The following is an 18,028-nucleotide window of genomic DNA, read 5'->3' on the forward strand; positions in this document are numbered from 1 at the left end:
AAAAGAATTAAGTGCTCCAACCAAAAGATAGAGTGGCTGAAAGGATAAGAAAACAAGACCCCTACATATGAAAAGGAAGGGGATGGAAAAAGATACTGCTTTGATGGACCTAGAAGGTATTTAAGTCAGACAGACTTAATGCGGAATCTAAGGAATAAAAAGAACAAACTAATCAAAATCAGACTCACAAATATAGTGGACAATTTGGTGCTGGACAGAGGGAAGAGAGGTTTGGGAGGCTGGGAGAATGGGGTGAAGGGTTAAAGAAGTACAAATGAGCTGATGGGTGGTCACGGGGATGGGGAGCACGGCATAGGGAATGCAGTTAGCATTAATATGTTAGCTAGGTGGAGGGTCAGGGGAGGGAGGAAACAATTGGGGGGATCATTTTACAAACTATATAGATGTCTAACCAATGTACTATATACTGGAAACTAATTAAAATTTAAAAAATAAAAAAATATTTTTTAAATTTTAAAAAATTTTTAAAAAGCATACATAAAACAAGAAAAGTGGCCTAGACTCTTAAAAAAGAAAAAAAGTGATTGCTATGAAAAACAAAAAAAGTCAGGAAGACTATTCTAAATTAAAGGAGACTGAAGACATTAAGTACGTGCACGAACCCTGATTGGCTTCCTGGATTAGGGGGAAAAAAACATAAAAGCTATCTGAAGAAATGAGAAAATGAACCATGTATTAACATATCACTAATTCCTAATTTTCTTAAGTATGATAATGGCATTGTGGTTATTATGTAAGAGGACTTCCTTACTCTTGGGAGATACATAGTTAAGTACTGAGTAATTAATTTTATCCAAATTTCCAAAGGATTACCAAATTTAACCTAGGCATCTCAGTTCTCATCCTAATCTGAACAGTAGGTAAACCAGCATTACTTGAGGGCACGCCTTTCAATGGGTCTGGCAATATCACCCCCAAGGGGGCACAAAATGGTTCTTGGAAGGCAAAACTCTTAGGAATTTCAATGGCTTGCAGCCCTCTAAAGCTCAACCCAACAAAAGAAAAGTCTTATTCCTTAGTATTATTTTCTCCTGTAATAGAGAAATTAATTTTTTTGAGGGGCAGAGGGTGTGGAGGTAATAATGGAAAAAAAGTTGAGAAAAGCTGAACTAGGGATATCAGGAAATGGAGTGGGCCTCAGATAACCACAGGAACTAAACTCTTCATACGTAAAATAGTATGAATGTAATAAAAGTATGGGTTTTTTGGTACCCTGTTATAAGCAGCATATAAAACTCTGTCTAATCCCAATGAAAATATTTCTATGCATGTGATCATATATAAGTATGTGTATATGCACACACACACATATCATTTATATGTAGTAAAGGAAATCTTAAACACAAAAGACTAGAAGGAAATAACTGCTTTATAAACAATTTGGTGCATCTTTTGATTTAAAAAAATTTCTTCTCTATACTTTTTATTTAAGATAAATGCCCTAAATAAAAATACACTAAAACAGTATTGAAAAATAAGAATCGAACTAATTATTAACAACTTTTCTTCCTATCATTCATTTAACAAGTTCCTTAAAGTATCCCTATTAAAATTATCTCCATATTCTCATTAAAATTAAAAACAGGATGTGCATTTGCTTCCAGTGAGCAGCAGAGGTTCAAAATTAACTTGTCTTACTAATTTACTTCCTCACTGTGAAATTCATGTCACTACTTAACATAGCTAATGAGTGGCTACGCTTTAAAGGCAGGTTTCTAACAATTACTACTTGAAATAGCTGCCTACAAACCATATGCTTTAATTTAAAAATTACCTCTAGGCTACGGCCATGCTACCCTGAACAAGCCCAATTCCCTCTGAACTCGGAAGCTAAGCAGGGTTGGGCCTGGTTAGTACTTGGATGGGAGACCACCTAGGAAGACCAGGTGCTATAGGCGTAAAAAATAAAAAAAAAAATAATAAGGGATTGTAAGCTGACAAGGTCCTTACAATTTGTGAGGTCAACCAAGGGTTGCCTCACCTAAAAATAAACAAACAAATAAATAAATAAAAGAAAATAAAAATAAAAAAATAAAAATTACCTCTAGGTTCCATGAGATGAACCTATCATGGGAAGCACAGAGACATGAGTGGGTTTAATACTCCTCAGCTAACAGTTTTTTAGAACATTCAGAATAATGTATCAATCCCAAAGAAATCTAATTCAAATCACGGGATTCTAATGAGATTAATTTTATATTATACCACATGACGAATTTGTTTTCAGTGGTGCTACTAAATAAGACGTATTAGTGAAGATCAGATATTAGGTTATTTTTAGACAAAAAGATGGATTTAAGTCAAGACCTGAACACCTGGGGAGACATTAGACTACCACCCACCAGAGCCTCATAGGATTAGAGAGAAGATAGATCACCTAGATAAAGAGGCAACAGTGAAGTTTTTTAGTCTTTACTTACAGGAGAATCTCACAGATCTTGTGGCCCTTTTGTCCCATAGAATCCAGATATTTAAGACACTTTTTTCTTAGGTCTATCACCTATAATGGAAAAATGCAACATCCAGAATCAACCATAATAGGAGTGAGAACTTTATTTCTAAAAGGAAAAGCTTTTAAAAAATCAATACATGTACCAACATGGATTTATAAGATAACATTTTAAAAAAAAACAATACAGATGATATGAGCTTCATTTCTATATAATTATATACTTCTATCCCTACTAAAAAGCTTAGAAACTTAAATCTCCAAAACACAGTTGTCCTCTCAGAGTGATGAGATTTTTTTGCTTTTTCCTCTAAAACCTTTACTTTTCTACAACTAACTAACCTGTATCATCTTGTAAACAAAACTAATAGATAACTGTGTGTACTAAAAGCCTTTCCTGTAATTTAAGAAAATGGTCATTATGCAAACTCTAACAATTAATCTCTCTCAACTCACCACCAGGCTCCAATGTACCTTCCGATGAATAGGCACCAGAATAAGTTCCTGTTCAAAGAGACTGACCCCTTTGGTCCATCTTTTCACTGCTTGGTAACCCCCAGATTTTAACTTGGGATAGAAGAAAGTACTGAATGCATGAAGTGCTGGATAACCTTGCTTTTTATTTCTTTCTACCAGAAGATTCATGTAAAAATTAATGACCTGTAATACCAAGAGAGAAAACATCAGAACATGGCAAGTACATTATCGAAACTAAATTTCTAACCTAACTGAATTAGGATGAATTAAAAGATAAGAAACCCAGAGAAGAGAAGGTATTAGAGAAGGGATAAAAGGAAGGGCTATAACAGAAGATGGAAAATAAAAAATGATCAGTGCAAAATGGGAGGGATTAAAAAAGAATAAAATTGTACTTTTGAAGCATATTAGTAAGAGAGCTAAGAGAAGGAACTCGAGGGGAAAGTATGCAATAATGAAAAGGTGTATGTAACTGTATCACACAAAAAATATGCAGAAATATTAACTGGAGGTGAATTTTACTATATATAAATTATGCCTCAATTTAAAAATATTAACTGGAAGGAAATACACCAAAACATTAATATTTTGTTAATGTTTGGTGGCACTTTTGAACAACGATATCATTCTTTCACTTTTCTGTATTTTCTAAATTTTCTATAATAAATATATTACATTTATAATGTGAAACAAAACATTCTAGTTTTACAAAAATGTGTATATATGTCACTCGTCATGAGAGGAGGAGGAAGGAAAGCAAGAGGAGAAAATGCAGACTGAGCAATTAGGTAAAGGACCAACTGGAAAACTGGCAAGGACTCAAAGCTAGCTTTAGCTAAATATATAAGGATAGAAGCTGACAATTAGGCAAATTTTTGCAGTTATTACTCAAATGAAATTAAAAGATACATATAGTGATCAATATATGCCTTTATTATTGACAAAATAAAATGGCTCCTATAAGAATTCATCTAAAATAAAAGTATCACTTGCTGTTCCTTCCATTGGTCAGTGGCACCCAAGGTTTATAAGTGTTAAATGGTTAAGCATAATGATAATAAAAGAGGGAAAAAAAACAACTTACTTCATCATTGAGCCAGTGATAGTTCTTCAAGGTCTGGATATCTCCTCTAGTGATTCGCAATTTGAAAGCACTACTTAGGATCTCATCCTGTGGGCCATGGCCTAGGGCATTACTGATTTCCTTTTCCATGTCCTGAATTAGAAAGTCCAGAGGTTGCTACTTTAACATAGAACCACTATCAGATACTTAAAGTCTGAGACTGAAAAAAGTGACTTTTGCCTTTGTAATACCTGACCCTTGAGAAAAATATACTAACAAAGACCTACTAAATTGATGTATGAAAAGATTTAAACTTAGACTCCAAAAGTCTTATTAATGGTTATATAAAAAATGTCGCTTGAATTATTAGCTTCTGGAAATAATAATTTGGTAATAATACTTACATATAAAGTATTCTCTCAATTATCCCACTACTATTTATTAAGCACTTTGAGCCAAACATGGTACCAGATGCTTGAAGTACATCATTAATCCCTGCTTGTGGGGAAAATATCATCACCATTTTATACAAGAGGTAACACTCATAGAATTTAGGTTACATGCTCAAAGTCATAGATTATTAAAAGGCCAAGTCAAGATTTGAAGCCAGGAGTATTTATCTAACTTCCTAGCCTTTGCTCCTTTCACAATACTATAAAAGTATCTTCGTGCTATTCTTATTCCCCTCCTAAACTTTTATTTAAATACATCAAAGAAAATTAGGATACCTAAGAGATCATAATATCCATTTTTGACATGAAAGTAAGCAAACACGCAGAAAGTGGAACATTAGACATCAGTCTAGGAACTGAGTCCTTACTAAACAGAGAGCTTCGTTACTCTAAAGAATTATGTAAATAAATGTATATTTAAGCTACAAACCTCAATCAATAAACCAAGAGAAATTATTTCAGCCAAATATTGTTAATATTGCTTCCCACTGCACACAATTTTTCAATTTTATGGCTCTCTCTCTCCACCTGCATGCCCAATATGCAGTAAATGCTCAAGAGATATTCACTGAATAGGTCTGACTACCACCTAGCAAGACAGCAATGGAAAAGGAGCCAAGATTCTGGCATACCTTTTAAACAAGACTTTTTAACTACCTTCATCTCCTTGTTTTCTATAAATTTTTACTATTTTCCAACGCAATAATTAATGAAAGGGACATTTTAGTAAACCATAATTACTTAAAAGAAACCTGCAGTGAACTCATTCCTAATGCCAAACCCATACTATGTGACCTAAAATATTTTAAGGTTAGAGAAAGATTCTACAAAGAACCCAGTGTATTCCAAGATATGTGACAATTATGTCTACGCACATTTGTTGAACATTAATCTGATCCTTTAGGCCACCTGTACAGACCATTAATGATCAATATAGCCAGTGACTAAAAGCAGCCCTTAGCCTGGGGAAGCTCCTCAAAACAGTCATTCAAGTCTTCAATAAGTTAGCTTATTGAAAATTGCCTTGAGTTTATAGTCCTCTAATGGTTTTAAAAACATGTCTCTTATTCTGATCAATACAAGAAATAATACCTCTGTAAGTTCAAGAAGATCATCCGTCCTTTTATCCTTCTCTTTGCCTGAGCAATTTTTTTCTTTTGTCTCAAGTATTGATATTTTCCTCCTGAGTAAGCCATTGCTTCCACTGCCCAGGCGAAGTCGGGCTGAAACCTCCTCAGATAGGTCAGGTTCCAGCTGGTGTCCCCTCCTCTGAAGGAGAAAGTTTCTAAATTCTATCAATGTGTTTGATACTTGTACATATAAACATACAAAAATACATAAAATATAAAACAGTGCCATTATCTCAAAAGAGAAGAGAAGTAGCAATTTCCCAAATGAGTAAAGTAGATTTAGCGTATCTGCCTATCCCTTCAAGAGGGACCAAAAAGTGTTCAAGACCTAAGGCTCACAGGAGACACTTCACTTAGAAATCATTAAACAGAACACTCATCATTTTCCCTGAAGGTAGCAAGAAAAGTATTTTTAGTTCTCTTATCCGAATTAAAAACAGTATAGTTAGAAGACAATTTAAAGTTTTAAAACAACAAAAAATATTATCCATAATCCCATCACACAAAATAAACTCCTGCGATCCTTATACTAAGTAAACTTGTTCTTCTTTTTTAAAAAGTAATTATATATTACAGAAAAATGCATGAAACATTAATGTATCATTTGTTTTTTATAAAATTAACACCTATGTAACCATCATTCAGGTCAACAAGCAGAATTCTGCCAGTATCCCAGAAACTCTGATAAGATCCTTCCTCATCATGACCCTTTGTAACAGTTAATATTGAATTTAATCTGGTAGGCAAACTATTTTAAAATTAGAAAATTTATTTAAAAAATAGAGCTTTGAACTAGAACCATATTTTCAACACACTTAACCATTACTCTTTACTCTAGCTAACTGTCGGGTATACCAGCCCTGGGAAACGAGTAGCTGTGGCCCTTCCCCATGATTGCAGACAGCAAAGCCTTTGGGTTCAGCAAGGACAGAAGCAGGATTGTAGTCTTTAGCCAGGTAACAAATTATTGCCAGCACCACCACCACTACCACCACCACCACCATCACCACCACTACCCTGTCCTTTCTCAGGCTTAGTTGACCTCTTCTTTCAGTTTTTGTTCCATGAGTGATAAATGATAATTAGGCTTCACTCTGAATCACTGGAAATGGGGAACATTAGAGAAGAGAACGTTCTAAGACTTATGACTTAATACCATGGCTTTAAACTATGAATTTGCTTTAAGACTAATTCTTATGAAGAAATCTAATAAGAAAAGAGAAACTTGATCTAACAGATACTGTACTTAACACAAACCTGTCTCCTAAGCTTTGGTATTTGTATGTATCTAAAATGTTAAGTAATCTAAAATTTCAAGTTTACATTTAATTTAGGAATATATTTCTTTTGGATATGGAATGTTTGTCACTATTATTAAAAAAGTTGGTATTGCTATGGAGATCACTGGAACACTTCTTATTCAGATACTTATATAGAAAAAGTTCATTCCAATTAAGCGTAAGATTAATACTATTTTCAAGTAAATCTGAAATCTTGACTCCGAAAATAAAGTCCTAAACATGTATCTTTTCTAGAGTTGTACAGTTTTTAAAAATTCTCTAAAAGAAGCCAAGCAGCACAGGTAACGGCTGAGATGAAGGCAAACTGGTCTCTCTTACAAAGGTGGTCACTGCACAGAGATAAAAATCCAGCAACTCAGAAGGAAGCTAAAGTTGTATATCTTCAATGCCTGCTGCTTTTTCAAAGAAAACAACAGAATTAGAAATCAAAGTACTTTATATCATCTTTCTTATTTTTCATGGGTACCAAAATTTTAATACTAAGTCACGTGAAAGAGTAAAAAGATATAAAATTTAACTGGGATTTCTACTTACACCTTCATTTTCAAGTCTGAGTCCAACTATCTTCTCTGTATCAGAAATTTTCCCCTTTGAACACCTGAGGGAAAAAATATAGAAATCACAGACTAGATGATTTTAACCTGGTACATGTAAGAAATAACCAGAAAATTTTCTAGTTTTAGAAATAAGATTTAATAATTTGCAAACGAAAATTGCCTTGAGTTTATAGTCCTCTAAACAAAGAGTCAGCAAAATTTTTCTCAAAAGGCTCAGTAGTAAATATTTCAGGCTTTGCAAGTCTTAAATGGTTTTTGTCACATCTTCTCAACGTATAGTTTAAAAGCAGCCATAAACAGTATATAAATGAATGAGTATGACTGCATTCCAATAAAACTTTATATACAAAAACAGGCAGGTGGACCAGATTTGGCCCATGGGCCATATTTTACTTAACTCTGTACTATAAATATAGAACTATCATCCAAAATCCTAAGGCACACAGAACTGCCTTTTCTATTCATATACTAGAGATGCCCACTACACTCACACTCATTCAAGTGGCACCTGCATCTCCCAATCTTTAATGTCTATGAGAGAAAGGCACCCTCCCAAGTTAGGATGGGCATCAAACACAAGAGCTACCTATGTACCCATATATGCTGACCAGCTACTGGAGCTGAGGAGAGTTCACAATTCCTCAGACATGGTGACTCATAAATAATGACAAAAGAAAACTCAGAATGAACTAAACCATGTACCTCTTTTCACTCCTCACTGAACACAGAGGTCCTCTTGTTTCAACAACTCTGTCTGTGTGGGTAGTAAAGAAAAAATTAAGTGTTTCCTTTAATAATCAATAATATAGCTAGAATTCCAACTTATGTAGTTTCCAAAGCATCAAGACATTGACTTTCATTGAAATGGTAGAATGAATTCCAAAGACAGTAAGTAGCCTTTTTACAAATCAAGTTGCTTTTTAAAGATGAATAAATTGCTTTCTTAAATATTATCTTTAGTGTAAACTGACTGCTATCTGCTCATTTGGTAAGCTATCATTTAGTGGACAGCAAGTGGAGAAATACAAGGAAATTAACATAAGGAATATAAAGAAATTAATTTTAGGCTCACAACATATGTATTACTATATATAGTAGCTAGGAATAATAATCAAGAGGTATTTTATAAATCTGCTTCATCTTGAAATAACTTTTTTACTAAACTACTGCATTGGGTAAATCCCAGTCAATGTCCTCAGGTCTGATAAAAAGTTTGGTATACCATCTTGCACTAGTATTTTATTTTTCAATTTCATATGCATATGAGCTAAGTTCAATATATTAAAGTAGGGCTAAATCTGGGAACTCACATTGTTTTGGAACAAACTGAGTTGTTCTGACTCCATGACTTTGCTCTTCCCCCCAGCCTTTGGTCTTTAATGTGTCCATCTGACTTCTCTGAGAACTTAGAAACACAAAAAGCAAAGACAATCAGATACAAAAGGAGACTCTACCATAAATACTCATTATCTCTGTCTGACCAGCTTCTCCAAACAGGAATTACTGATTACCCTGAAACATTGAGTTATAAGAAAGAGGATGCAACATAGCACCATCTGGGACTAGAATAAAAGAAGTCTAATCCTAATTCTATTTGGAAAAGTGGACATTCTCAATCCCCAATGCCACCTTGACTGAAAACTCTGAAGTGTGATAAAAACTCAGGTTAAAAGATGGAAAATTTTAAATGATACACTTAACTGGATCCTGAAACAACACATTAAAAGCAAGAATGTAAAAAGCAAATATGTTTGAGGATTTTGCTGGCATGACAAAACCAATAGCTCATGAAGCATACTGCTGCTTTCAACAGTGGCTAGTCAAAATGGAGAAAATATTAATGTTCTGACTGACTAAACTAAAAAAAAATTAAAACTTTAAAGTTCACAACCAAAGTTCAATTTCCCAGACAAATATTCCTTTGTAATTTCTGCACTCAACAAGCTAGTTAGCCTTGTGACTTTTTCACCTTCAACTTGCTGTTATGTAATTTCTGGGACTCCCCTCTGTGTATTCTCACTTGTTGGAATTATCAAGTGTACCTAAATCCTGAGCTCACATGTTTTTGTCCCCGTTTACAAGAAGATATAAGGCCAAACATCAACTCTTTCTGCCATTCTCATCTATTTGCTCAAATCAGAGTATTTAATTAACAAGGAGTCTTATAAGAAATACTTATGACCTGAGGTGCTTTAATCTTGTCTCTAAAGTGGAGGGCTTCCAATTGTGCTAAGATGCATCCACTAAGATGGCTCAAGGACTATGTTTATATGGAGAAGGGGAGAGAGGGGGAAGGAAGAGGAAGAGGGACAAGCAGGAGAGAAGAAGGGGAAAGAGAGGCAGACAGAGAGAAAGACAGGGATTATAGGAAATGTGTATGTTGGGGAGGTTGAAAAAACTCTCTACTCTCTGACATCAATCTGTGATTCCACTTTTCTATATCAGAATTTCGAGTAAGAGTATGCTTGAACAAAGGACTCTAAAGCTAACAGAAAATGTTATTTTGTAAAACCACTCTTCTATATAATCCATTACTACATACAATTTGTTCAGACAAATCACAGGGCTGGTTCTCTCAATGTTAACTTCTTTTTGCAATAATTCCTATCAATTCCCTCTCCAAATATAAGGGAAAAAATGTCTGGTAAAGCATTTATCTTATTAGCTCATCTTTACCTATGATGAGCTGAAGCTACAGGAGGAACAGAGTTTCCATGACCACCTTCTTTAAGTCGCTCCAATAACCTTCGGTACTTCTCTCTTTCCTCTTTTTGAACACCCTAAATAAAAGAAAGCATGTTAGATAACTTCTAGCACAATAAACCTATAATTAAATCTTAAACAAAGAAAGAGGTCAAATGCAGACCACAGAAGGGTTTTATTGATCAGTTTTTTAATTTCTTAAAATTAATTATCAACTTTACAAATTAAAAAGAAAAATCCAAAAATCTGGCATTTTTTTGAAAAACTGAATCAATAATCTAAAGCTAGGTAGGGCTATTCTCTTTAGACGGGCCATTGGCTCCAGCCCACTTCACTCATTTATATTATCTCCTAGACTCTGATGGCATTTGAGTTTTTGAGAGTGGAACTGGGTTAACCACAAAACAACTCAGTAGAAATAATCCACTTGCATATTCAGAAAATTCAGTTTCCAAAATAGAACTAGTCTCACCAAAGTCACCAATGATCTTCTACAGCCAGATCCAACACATTTTTTTCAGCCTTTATGTTACTTGACCTCTCTCTTCAGCATGTCAACCTGCTGACCTCACCCTGCCTTCCTAGACAATATGCTCTCCTGATTTCCTCTTATCTTCTGAGTCTTCATTGCAGATTATTTTTCTCCCTACCTAAAATGGCGATGGTTCTGCCCATTATCTCTTCTCACACTACATTCTCTCCCTGAATAATGTCTTCAACTCCCTTGACTTAACATAATACCAATTGGCAGAAGATTTAGAAATGTGTCTCTAAACCTGCCTTCTTCTCAAAACTCTATAGGCCAGGTCTTCTTGCATGTTTCATAGGCACTCTAACCAATGTCCAAAACTGAAATCATCAACTTCCCCCTAAACACACAGGGTATCTTGGTCAGTGGCACATATTTATCCAAAACTGAAATCTGGGGCTCAGGCTCTTCCCTTTAACTCTGTTTACACTTAGCCAGTGAATATGTCCTTGCTAATATTACCTTCTAATATTTCTAGAACATATCCTGTGTATATCCCATATATATGTGCTCAGTCCCATCTCTGATTTCTCATCTAAGAGGTATTGAAACCTACTTTATAAAACTTCTCCTTAAGAGGTAGAGCTGAAGTCCGTCCAGTCCTCTCTCTGCTTATGTTTGTTTGTTGAGTACAACTATTTATATATTTATATATAAGCTCCTAGAGGGCAGGGACCATATTTTATTCAATTTGAATTACTGACAATGGGCACCTAAATAAATATTTCTTTGATGAACTAAACTAAGTGGCTCAGAAAACCATGTAGTAATGGGTGATGGTCCTGGGGAATGCCAGATATAAGAATAATTCTAATTCTCCTGGAATAAGTGAAGACTTCAAGAGGGAAGAAGAAAAGACTGTTGATGAAGACATCATGCTAAGTGCCCTGAAAAGGGAAGGAAAGAGCAGACATGTACACCATTTACTTCCCTTACTTGGTCAACACTTACAGCTTATAAAAGAAACAAGTTAGAATAATTCAGGCATCCAAAAAGAAAGAATCTATAATCTTATCTTTTCCTAACATGATTCTTTTTTCTTATAGAGTAAAATAATCTGGAAATTGACTAAATTACATATGTATAGAATATCTCTTGAAGGATACATACAAGTATCAGTGGTTACTTACTAAGAGTCAAACAGGGTGGTGGGGCCAGGTACAGAAGAGAGATTAGGAAATTTATGGTCATTGTACATCCTTTTATACATATATTACTTATTTCCCCCCCCCAAATTCATAAAATAGTTTTCAAAAAGGATCGGGTTAAAAGGGCTTACCTCCTCCACGGTACAATGGGGACGCCTCAGACCCTTGCCACCCTCTTCAGTAATCATCTCTGTTACAGCCTGTTCCTGAGGTTTCCACGTTAAGGAACTCTCTGGATTGCCTTTGCTATGGCGACGGCCACCTGGTCTTCTATTATAGCCTTCTGAGTTCAAAGTAAAACTGAGGGACAGGAAAAAAATATTCAAGTTACCACCTAACTGCTTAAATTGCTAGAATCTAAGATCCAGACCATTCTCTGATTAGGATTTCCAGGTTAAGCTTTCTCTGGACAAATCAGATAACTACTATTTACAAAGGTTAGATCTGGAGCAAAGGACATCCCAGAATTCCACTATGGAATGTCTATTTCCAATAACCAGGGCTACTGAATGAAAGCCTCTGCCTTCTTCCTCATGTCTAACTTTCCAACCCCAACTCTGGAATTAGCTCCCCTGTTACACATACCTTCCTCTTATACTGCACTTTTTCTTTAGCCACCGGAATTGACATCACTGGAATTAATTATTGGTTTGCCTGATTATTGTCTATGTCCCCCTCTAAACTTTAAATTCCACAAAGATAAGATTATATCCTTTTACCACTGTAGCCTAGTATATGATCTAAGCCAAAAAGCACTCAATAAATATCTGCTGAATGCTAAATTAATGAATATAAATTAATAAATGCTACAATGGAAGCCATGAAGCCCCAACCTAGTCACTGCTGCTGGTGACAGAGACTGCCTCTCCTGCCATCACCAATAAGGGGACAAATTGATATCATACCCTTCTTGATGTGATGTTTTAGAAAGGATACAACACCATGTATATAATATTTTTGCAAAAAAGAAATTACGTACTCTAAACAAATCATGAGTAAACATCAGACAAAAGGGGCATTCTACAAAAGAAATGTTTTGTACTCTAAAAGTATCTATGCCGTTAAAGACAAAGAAAGGCTAAAGAGTTGTTCCCGATTAAAGAAGATCAACAAGACATGAAGTTAAATGTAATACATGATCCTGTACTGAAAAAAGAAGAAAAGATAAAAAAAATAAGTACACAGTAAAAATCATCACTATTATGAAGACATTTAAATAAGATTCTATAATATACTTATAACAATATTAAATTTTCTGATTTATGTAAGTGTCCTCATTCTTAAGAAATAAACATATTCAATCAAGTACTTATGACTAAAGAGGCATGAGTCTGAGATTGACTAAATGGTTCATAAAAAAATATGTATATGACAGAGAATGATAAAGCCATTTGGCAAAATGATAACAACTGGTGAATCTGGTCAAACAAAGACAAAATACACAAAGCAAAAACTGACATAACTGGATGGAGAAATGGACAAGTCTGCAATTATAGTAGGAAACATCAACACTCCTTGCTCATCAATCAATAAAAAAGTAGGCAGAAATCAGTAAAACCTGTAAAACATTATCAGCAAACTTGAACTAGGACACTCCACCCAACAATAGCAGAATATGCACTTTTCAAGTGCACATTGAACATCAACCAGATAGACCATATTCTAGGCCATAAAACAAATGTCAACAAATTTAAAAGAACTGAAACCATATTAAGTATATTCTCTGACTATAATGGAATTAAACTAAATAAAAGAAAGATATCTGGAAAGTCCCAAATATTTAGAAATTAAACAATATAATTCTACACTTCAGAATAATCACTGGTTAGAGAGGAAGTAAAACAGAAATTAGAAAATATTTTAAATCGAATGAAAATTAAAACCAACATCTCAAGATGTGTGGGATGCTGCTTAAGCACTAAATGCTTATTTAGAGAATAAGTTCACCTCTCAATATTTAGTATGTATCTCCCAAGAACAAGAACATCCTTTACTTAACCACAATACAACCACCAAATTCAAGAACTTCAGCAATGATATTATGTAATATTATGTAGCCCATATTCAAATTTCTCCAAAGATAGTAAAAAATATCCTTCGCAGTAATTTTTTTCCTATCTAGGATCCAATGAGGAGGTCGGTCACATTGCATTTAGTTGTCATGTATCCTTAGTCTCCTCTAATCTGAAACAGTTTTTCAGCCTGTCTTCATTTTTATAATGAAGAGAGTACAGGCCTGTTGTTTTGTAGAATGGACCCTAAATTTAGCTTAACTAGTTTTCACATTCTTAGATTCAGATTATTGATTTTTGCAGGAATACAAATTAGGTGATGATGTCTTTCTCAGTACAATATATCTAGAGGCCATGATGTCAGTATGTCCCACTGTGGGTGGTTTTAACTTTGATCCTTTGGTTACAGTGGTATCAAGCAGGTTTCTCCATCCTAAAGTTACTATTTTTCTCTTTGTAATTAATAAGTAATTTGTGGGGAGGTATTCTGAGTTTATGTAAATATACCATACCTCATCAAACTTTTACTTACTAGTTTCAGCTCAATTGATGATCCCTGTACATATCAATTACTATGATAGTTACAAAATGATTTTTTTATTTAAATTCTATCATTCCTTCTATACTTACTAGGTGGGATCCACTATAAAGATCTTTCCCTCCCACACTATATATTTATTTACTAGCATCTATATTTCTGTCTTTATTTACTGTGATGCTTAAATTGTTCCCAATTTTTGGCCAGTGAAAGCCCCTTCAAGTTTCTCCCTGTGTCAACATGTCCTTTAATTTCTGGCATAAGATGTTTCAAACTCATTTTGTACTTTCTTTCCTAGCCCCACAATCAGCCATTTAGCCAACTCCAGAGAGCTCTAGTTTCTAGTTAGTATCTCATTTTTAAATATGAGTGGATAGTCAATATTTGAATAAAGACTCTAATATGAAAGATAGGACCAAAACAAAGTAAAGGGTAGGGATGATTCAGAGGAAGCAGATAAATCAAGTAGGAGAAGAAATTTTAAAATAATTAACAGCTTTAGAGAAATAAGAAAAGATATTGCATCCTTACAATAAGAACAAGATGCTCGGAGAAAGAAAAACCCATGGAGTAAGGAGGGGTAGGATGCTTACAACTTAAAAACTATGAAGCCAACAACAACAATGAAATCAGTAAAAGATTTTTTTAAAAAGGGCAAGGACAATAATAAAAGAGAATATATAAGAAAATTAGATCAATCCAGAAGATCTAATATCCAAGCAGTAGCAATTCTAGAAAGTGAGAACATAGAAAGGAGAAGAAAATTACTAAGAATAGTTCAGTTTATGAAAACGCATCAGGCTAAACACATAATTTCTGCACTTTCCTATATGTGTATTATACTTCAAAAAAAGTTTAAAAGTGAACTACAATTATTTTTTAAAAGGTTTTCAAAATCAGATGATATGGGCATATAATATGGTAGAAAAAGTAACACACACCTGAGTTCAGGTCTCTCACTAGCTGCATGATATTCAGCAAGGCGATAAACTCAGAGTACTTACTTAACAAGATTACATAATAGAATAAAAGTGAGAATGCCTAGCAAGTGCTAAGTTTCCATTTAAAGAAAGGCAGAATTTAAAACTTACCCGAAGGAAGGCAGGACTCTGCGAGGCTGATCTCGGGTTACCGTCACTCTGATCTTTGGATAGTCACTTATTCCATTAGGAGATTTATTACCTATTTTAAAAACGCATTTGTAATTGTAAAACAGAACAAAACACCTGTGAACAGTCTGCATTAGAAAAAAATCTGTGAGCAGTCTACGCTGTAGAACTAAATGTCTTATCTTTTCAAATTTTATTACTGTACAGCAGAGAAGTCCAGAACAAACTTTGTAAAGTTAAAGGAAAAGCAATAGTGCTAGTTTGTCTCTGATCTCAATAGGCAATAACAATTCAGAGGCAAGCTTTTCTAGTTTTGCTTGCTGGGAGCAAGAGGCATAAAGAACTCAATGATCACAAACTCTAAGTAATCTAATCAAATTATTTCTTCTTCTCAAGAAAACATAAGTATTTTTAAATGAAAATCTGCCATATGTTACTATGTTTCAGTAGAAGCTTCTAAAACTTGTGAGATGGTTCCTGTACTTTGAAAAAAGGTAATCGAATTTTCATCAGCCACATTTTTCTGCTGTAGCTATTATAGAGGTTTGGCGTCCCTAAGGACTCCAAAATGCAAAGAGGTCTAAAATTGAAAACTTTTTCACAAGTCAGTAGCAGCAAAACCTAAACTGACCTAAATTCATTTGTTTGCAAAACCTAACCTGAACCAATGTTCAATCCCAATGGGTGTCTTAATAATATTCAATAAACATGATATATCTAAACAGGAAAAGTTTGGAATTCCCAAACACATCTCCAAGAGTTTCAGATTAGAGACTGTGGACTTCTTTATACAAAAAACCTGCCCTAGGAATACCTGTGCTTCCCCACTAGGTTACACAAACCCAGAGAAATATCGGGCACAAGATAAGTCTACCATCCCTTCCCTATGTCAATTTTAATGGCAAATAATTTCAAACATTTATATAGTCACACAATATGAACAGATTATGAAATCTAATTGCATTAACTTTTAAAATGAAATGAAAGACCTATCATCTTTGCTCCAGGTCCCTTGGAACTAGATTCTCAGACTCAGGGGTACATATTTACGTTCCTTTTCTCTGCCATCAGAAGTACTTTACTAAAAAGGTTTGAGAAGCAATACTCTAAAGTTTTTCTCATTTCCTTAGCGTCTTCTGCTTTTGTCTTCTGAAGTCGCAATTTCTCTAAAAGCTCTTTTTACCCTTCCTTTCAAATTTTACAAACCTACCTGTGTGGCAGAGATCACAACCATTTCAGAACTCTGGCTTCTTCCTATTTTTCCCCACCATAGCATTTTATACAGTATGTAAAACAATTACAATTCAATTTAAGGGTCTGGATGATATGAAGGTTCCTAATCCATCGAAGTGTAAGAACTGGGAACCTAAGGTTGCTCCCCAATCAGATGATGACCCTGAAACGCAGGATTTTACTATTTTGTTATTATTTTGTTTTGTTATTAAAGGTTTCATTTTGTTGTTCCTGATAATTTAGCAGTGCCTGGCACAGAGTAAGCTCTCGAGAAATGTTTTTCTTCTTTTTTAAATGAATGAAACTTAATCCAAGTCACATTAAATGCACTGATAATACAAACAGAAAACGTAACAGTAAATTCAAAGACAATTCTAAAGGGAACTATTTGCTTTTTAGAATGGCAGAGAGAATATTTCTGTGTTATTATCCAAACCCAAATCAGTGTTATCCTTTCATATTCTCAAAACTCAGAAAAAGAGGCAGGAGGTAGGGGGAAGCAGAAATGTTTTTGGCCACCTCACCCAGTTTCAGCATGTTGTTCCAGGATCCAGAACCTGTCAGTTCACAAGATGAAGAGTTCGAAAATACCTTAAAATCAAATAGAATCGCCTCTGTAGTATCTAAATTTTAGAATTTAAATAAGTTTCTAATATGAAAAAAAAAAAATCATTCTATTGGTGATTATTTAGCTAGCTCACAGGAGAGATACCGATAAGATCAAAGGTTTGATTTGTAAAGACCCACAAAATGATGTAAAAAATAAAAATTCCAGAGTCTTCACACATACTTCTTATTAGTAATTAGTCTCTTTATAAATATTTTTTAAATGTGTAATGTCTTAACTTTTAATTTTTTGGCCTTTTTATCAAGGCTAATAAAGACATGAACATTTCTGAAGTCATTCTACACATTAATTCCTAAAATGAGAATATTTCTAAAATTTAATTTTAATGATTAAGTACAAAAATCCATAGCCCCATTGGAGCCCTATCCCCACTGACCTCTCCTGAAGGGGCCACATTCCGTGTTCCATTACAAGCAGAAGTTACCATGGGCTTTGTAGTCAGCTGGAATGGGAATCCAAATAAGCTGGCAGCATTGTAGAGACTGTTTTTTACTTGGTGAATAAAGCAATCTAGAAAGTGTAATATACATTACATATACATATAAATATAGAGTAATAAGCCTCTAGCAAAAAAAAAAATAAGATTGTATCTTAGAAAAGGCCTCTCAATTTTTATAAGTCCTATTTTCAATCATTGAGATAAGAAAGAATCTGTAAAAATATTTTTTCTCCTATCTG

The 18,028-nt window shown here is 34.2% G+C and overlaps 1 protein-coding gene and 1 pseudogene across 1 annotated transcript in view; one reads left to right on the forward strand and one right to left on the reverse strand.

Moving 5' to 3' along the window:
* SENP2 (SUMO1/sentrin/SMT3 specific peptidase 2) overlaps nt 1-18,028 on the reverse strand; it is a 33,315-nt gene that overhangs the window by 9,655 nt on the left and 5,632 nt on the right. Inside the window, exons 3-14 of the mRNA XM_011382132.2 lie at nt 17,727-17,860; nt 17,247-17,313; nt 15,472-15,562; nt 11,962-12,130; nt 10,127-10,230; nt 8,761-8,855; nt 8,153-8,204; nt 7,428-7,491; nt 5,555-5,731; nt 4,032-4,163; nt 2,927-3,130; nt 2,442-2,521 (exon numbers count right to left, since the gene is read on the reverse strand). Coding sequence (XP_011380434.1) covers nt 2,442-2,521; nt 2,927-3,130; nt 4,032-4,163; nt 5,555-5,731; nt 7,428-7,491; nt 8,153-8,204; nt 8,761-8,855; nt 10,127-10,230; nt 11,962-12,130; nt 15,472-15,562; nt 17,247-17,313; nt 17,727-17,860 — 1,369 coding nt within the window. The remainder of the gene's footprint in view (nt 1-2,441; nt 2,522-2,926; nt 3,131-4,031; nt 4,164-5,554; nt 5,732-7,427; nt 7,492-8,152; nt 8,205-8,760; nt 8,856-10,126; nt 10,231-11,961; nt 12,131-15,471; nt 15,563-17,246; nt 17,314-17,726; nt 17,861-18,028) is intronic.
* Nucleotides 1,801-1,919, forward strand: LOC111734478 (annotated as a pseudogene).

Source organism: Pteropus vampyrus, unplaced genomic scaffold, assembly GCF_000151845.1.
Source record: "Pteropus vampyrus isolate Shadow unplaced genomic scaffold, Pvam_2.0 Scaffold14, whole genome shotgun sequence".
NCBI lineage: Eukaryota > Metazoa > Chordata > Mammalia > Chiroptera > Pteropodidae > Pteropus > Pteropus vampyrus.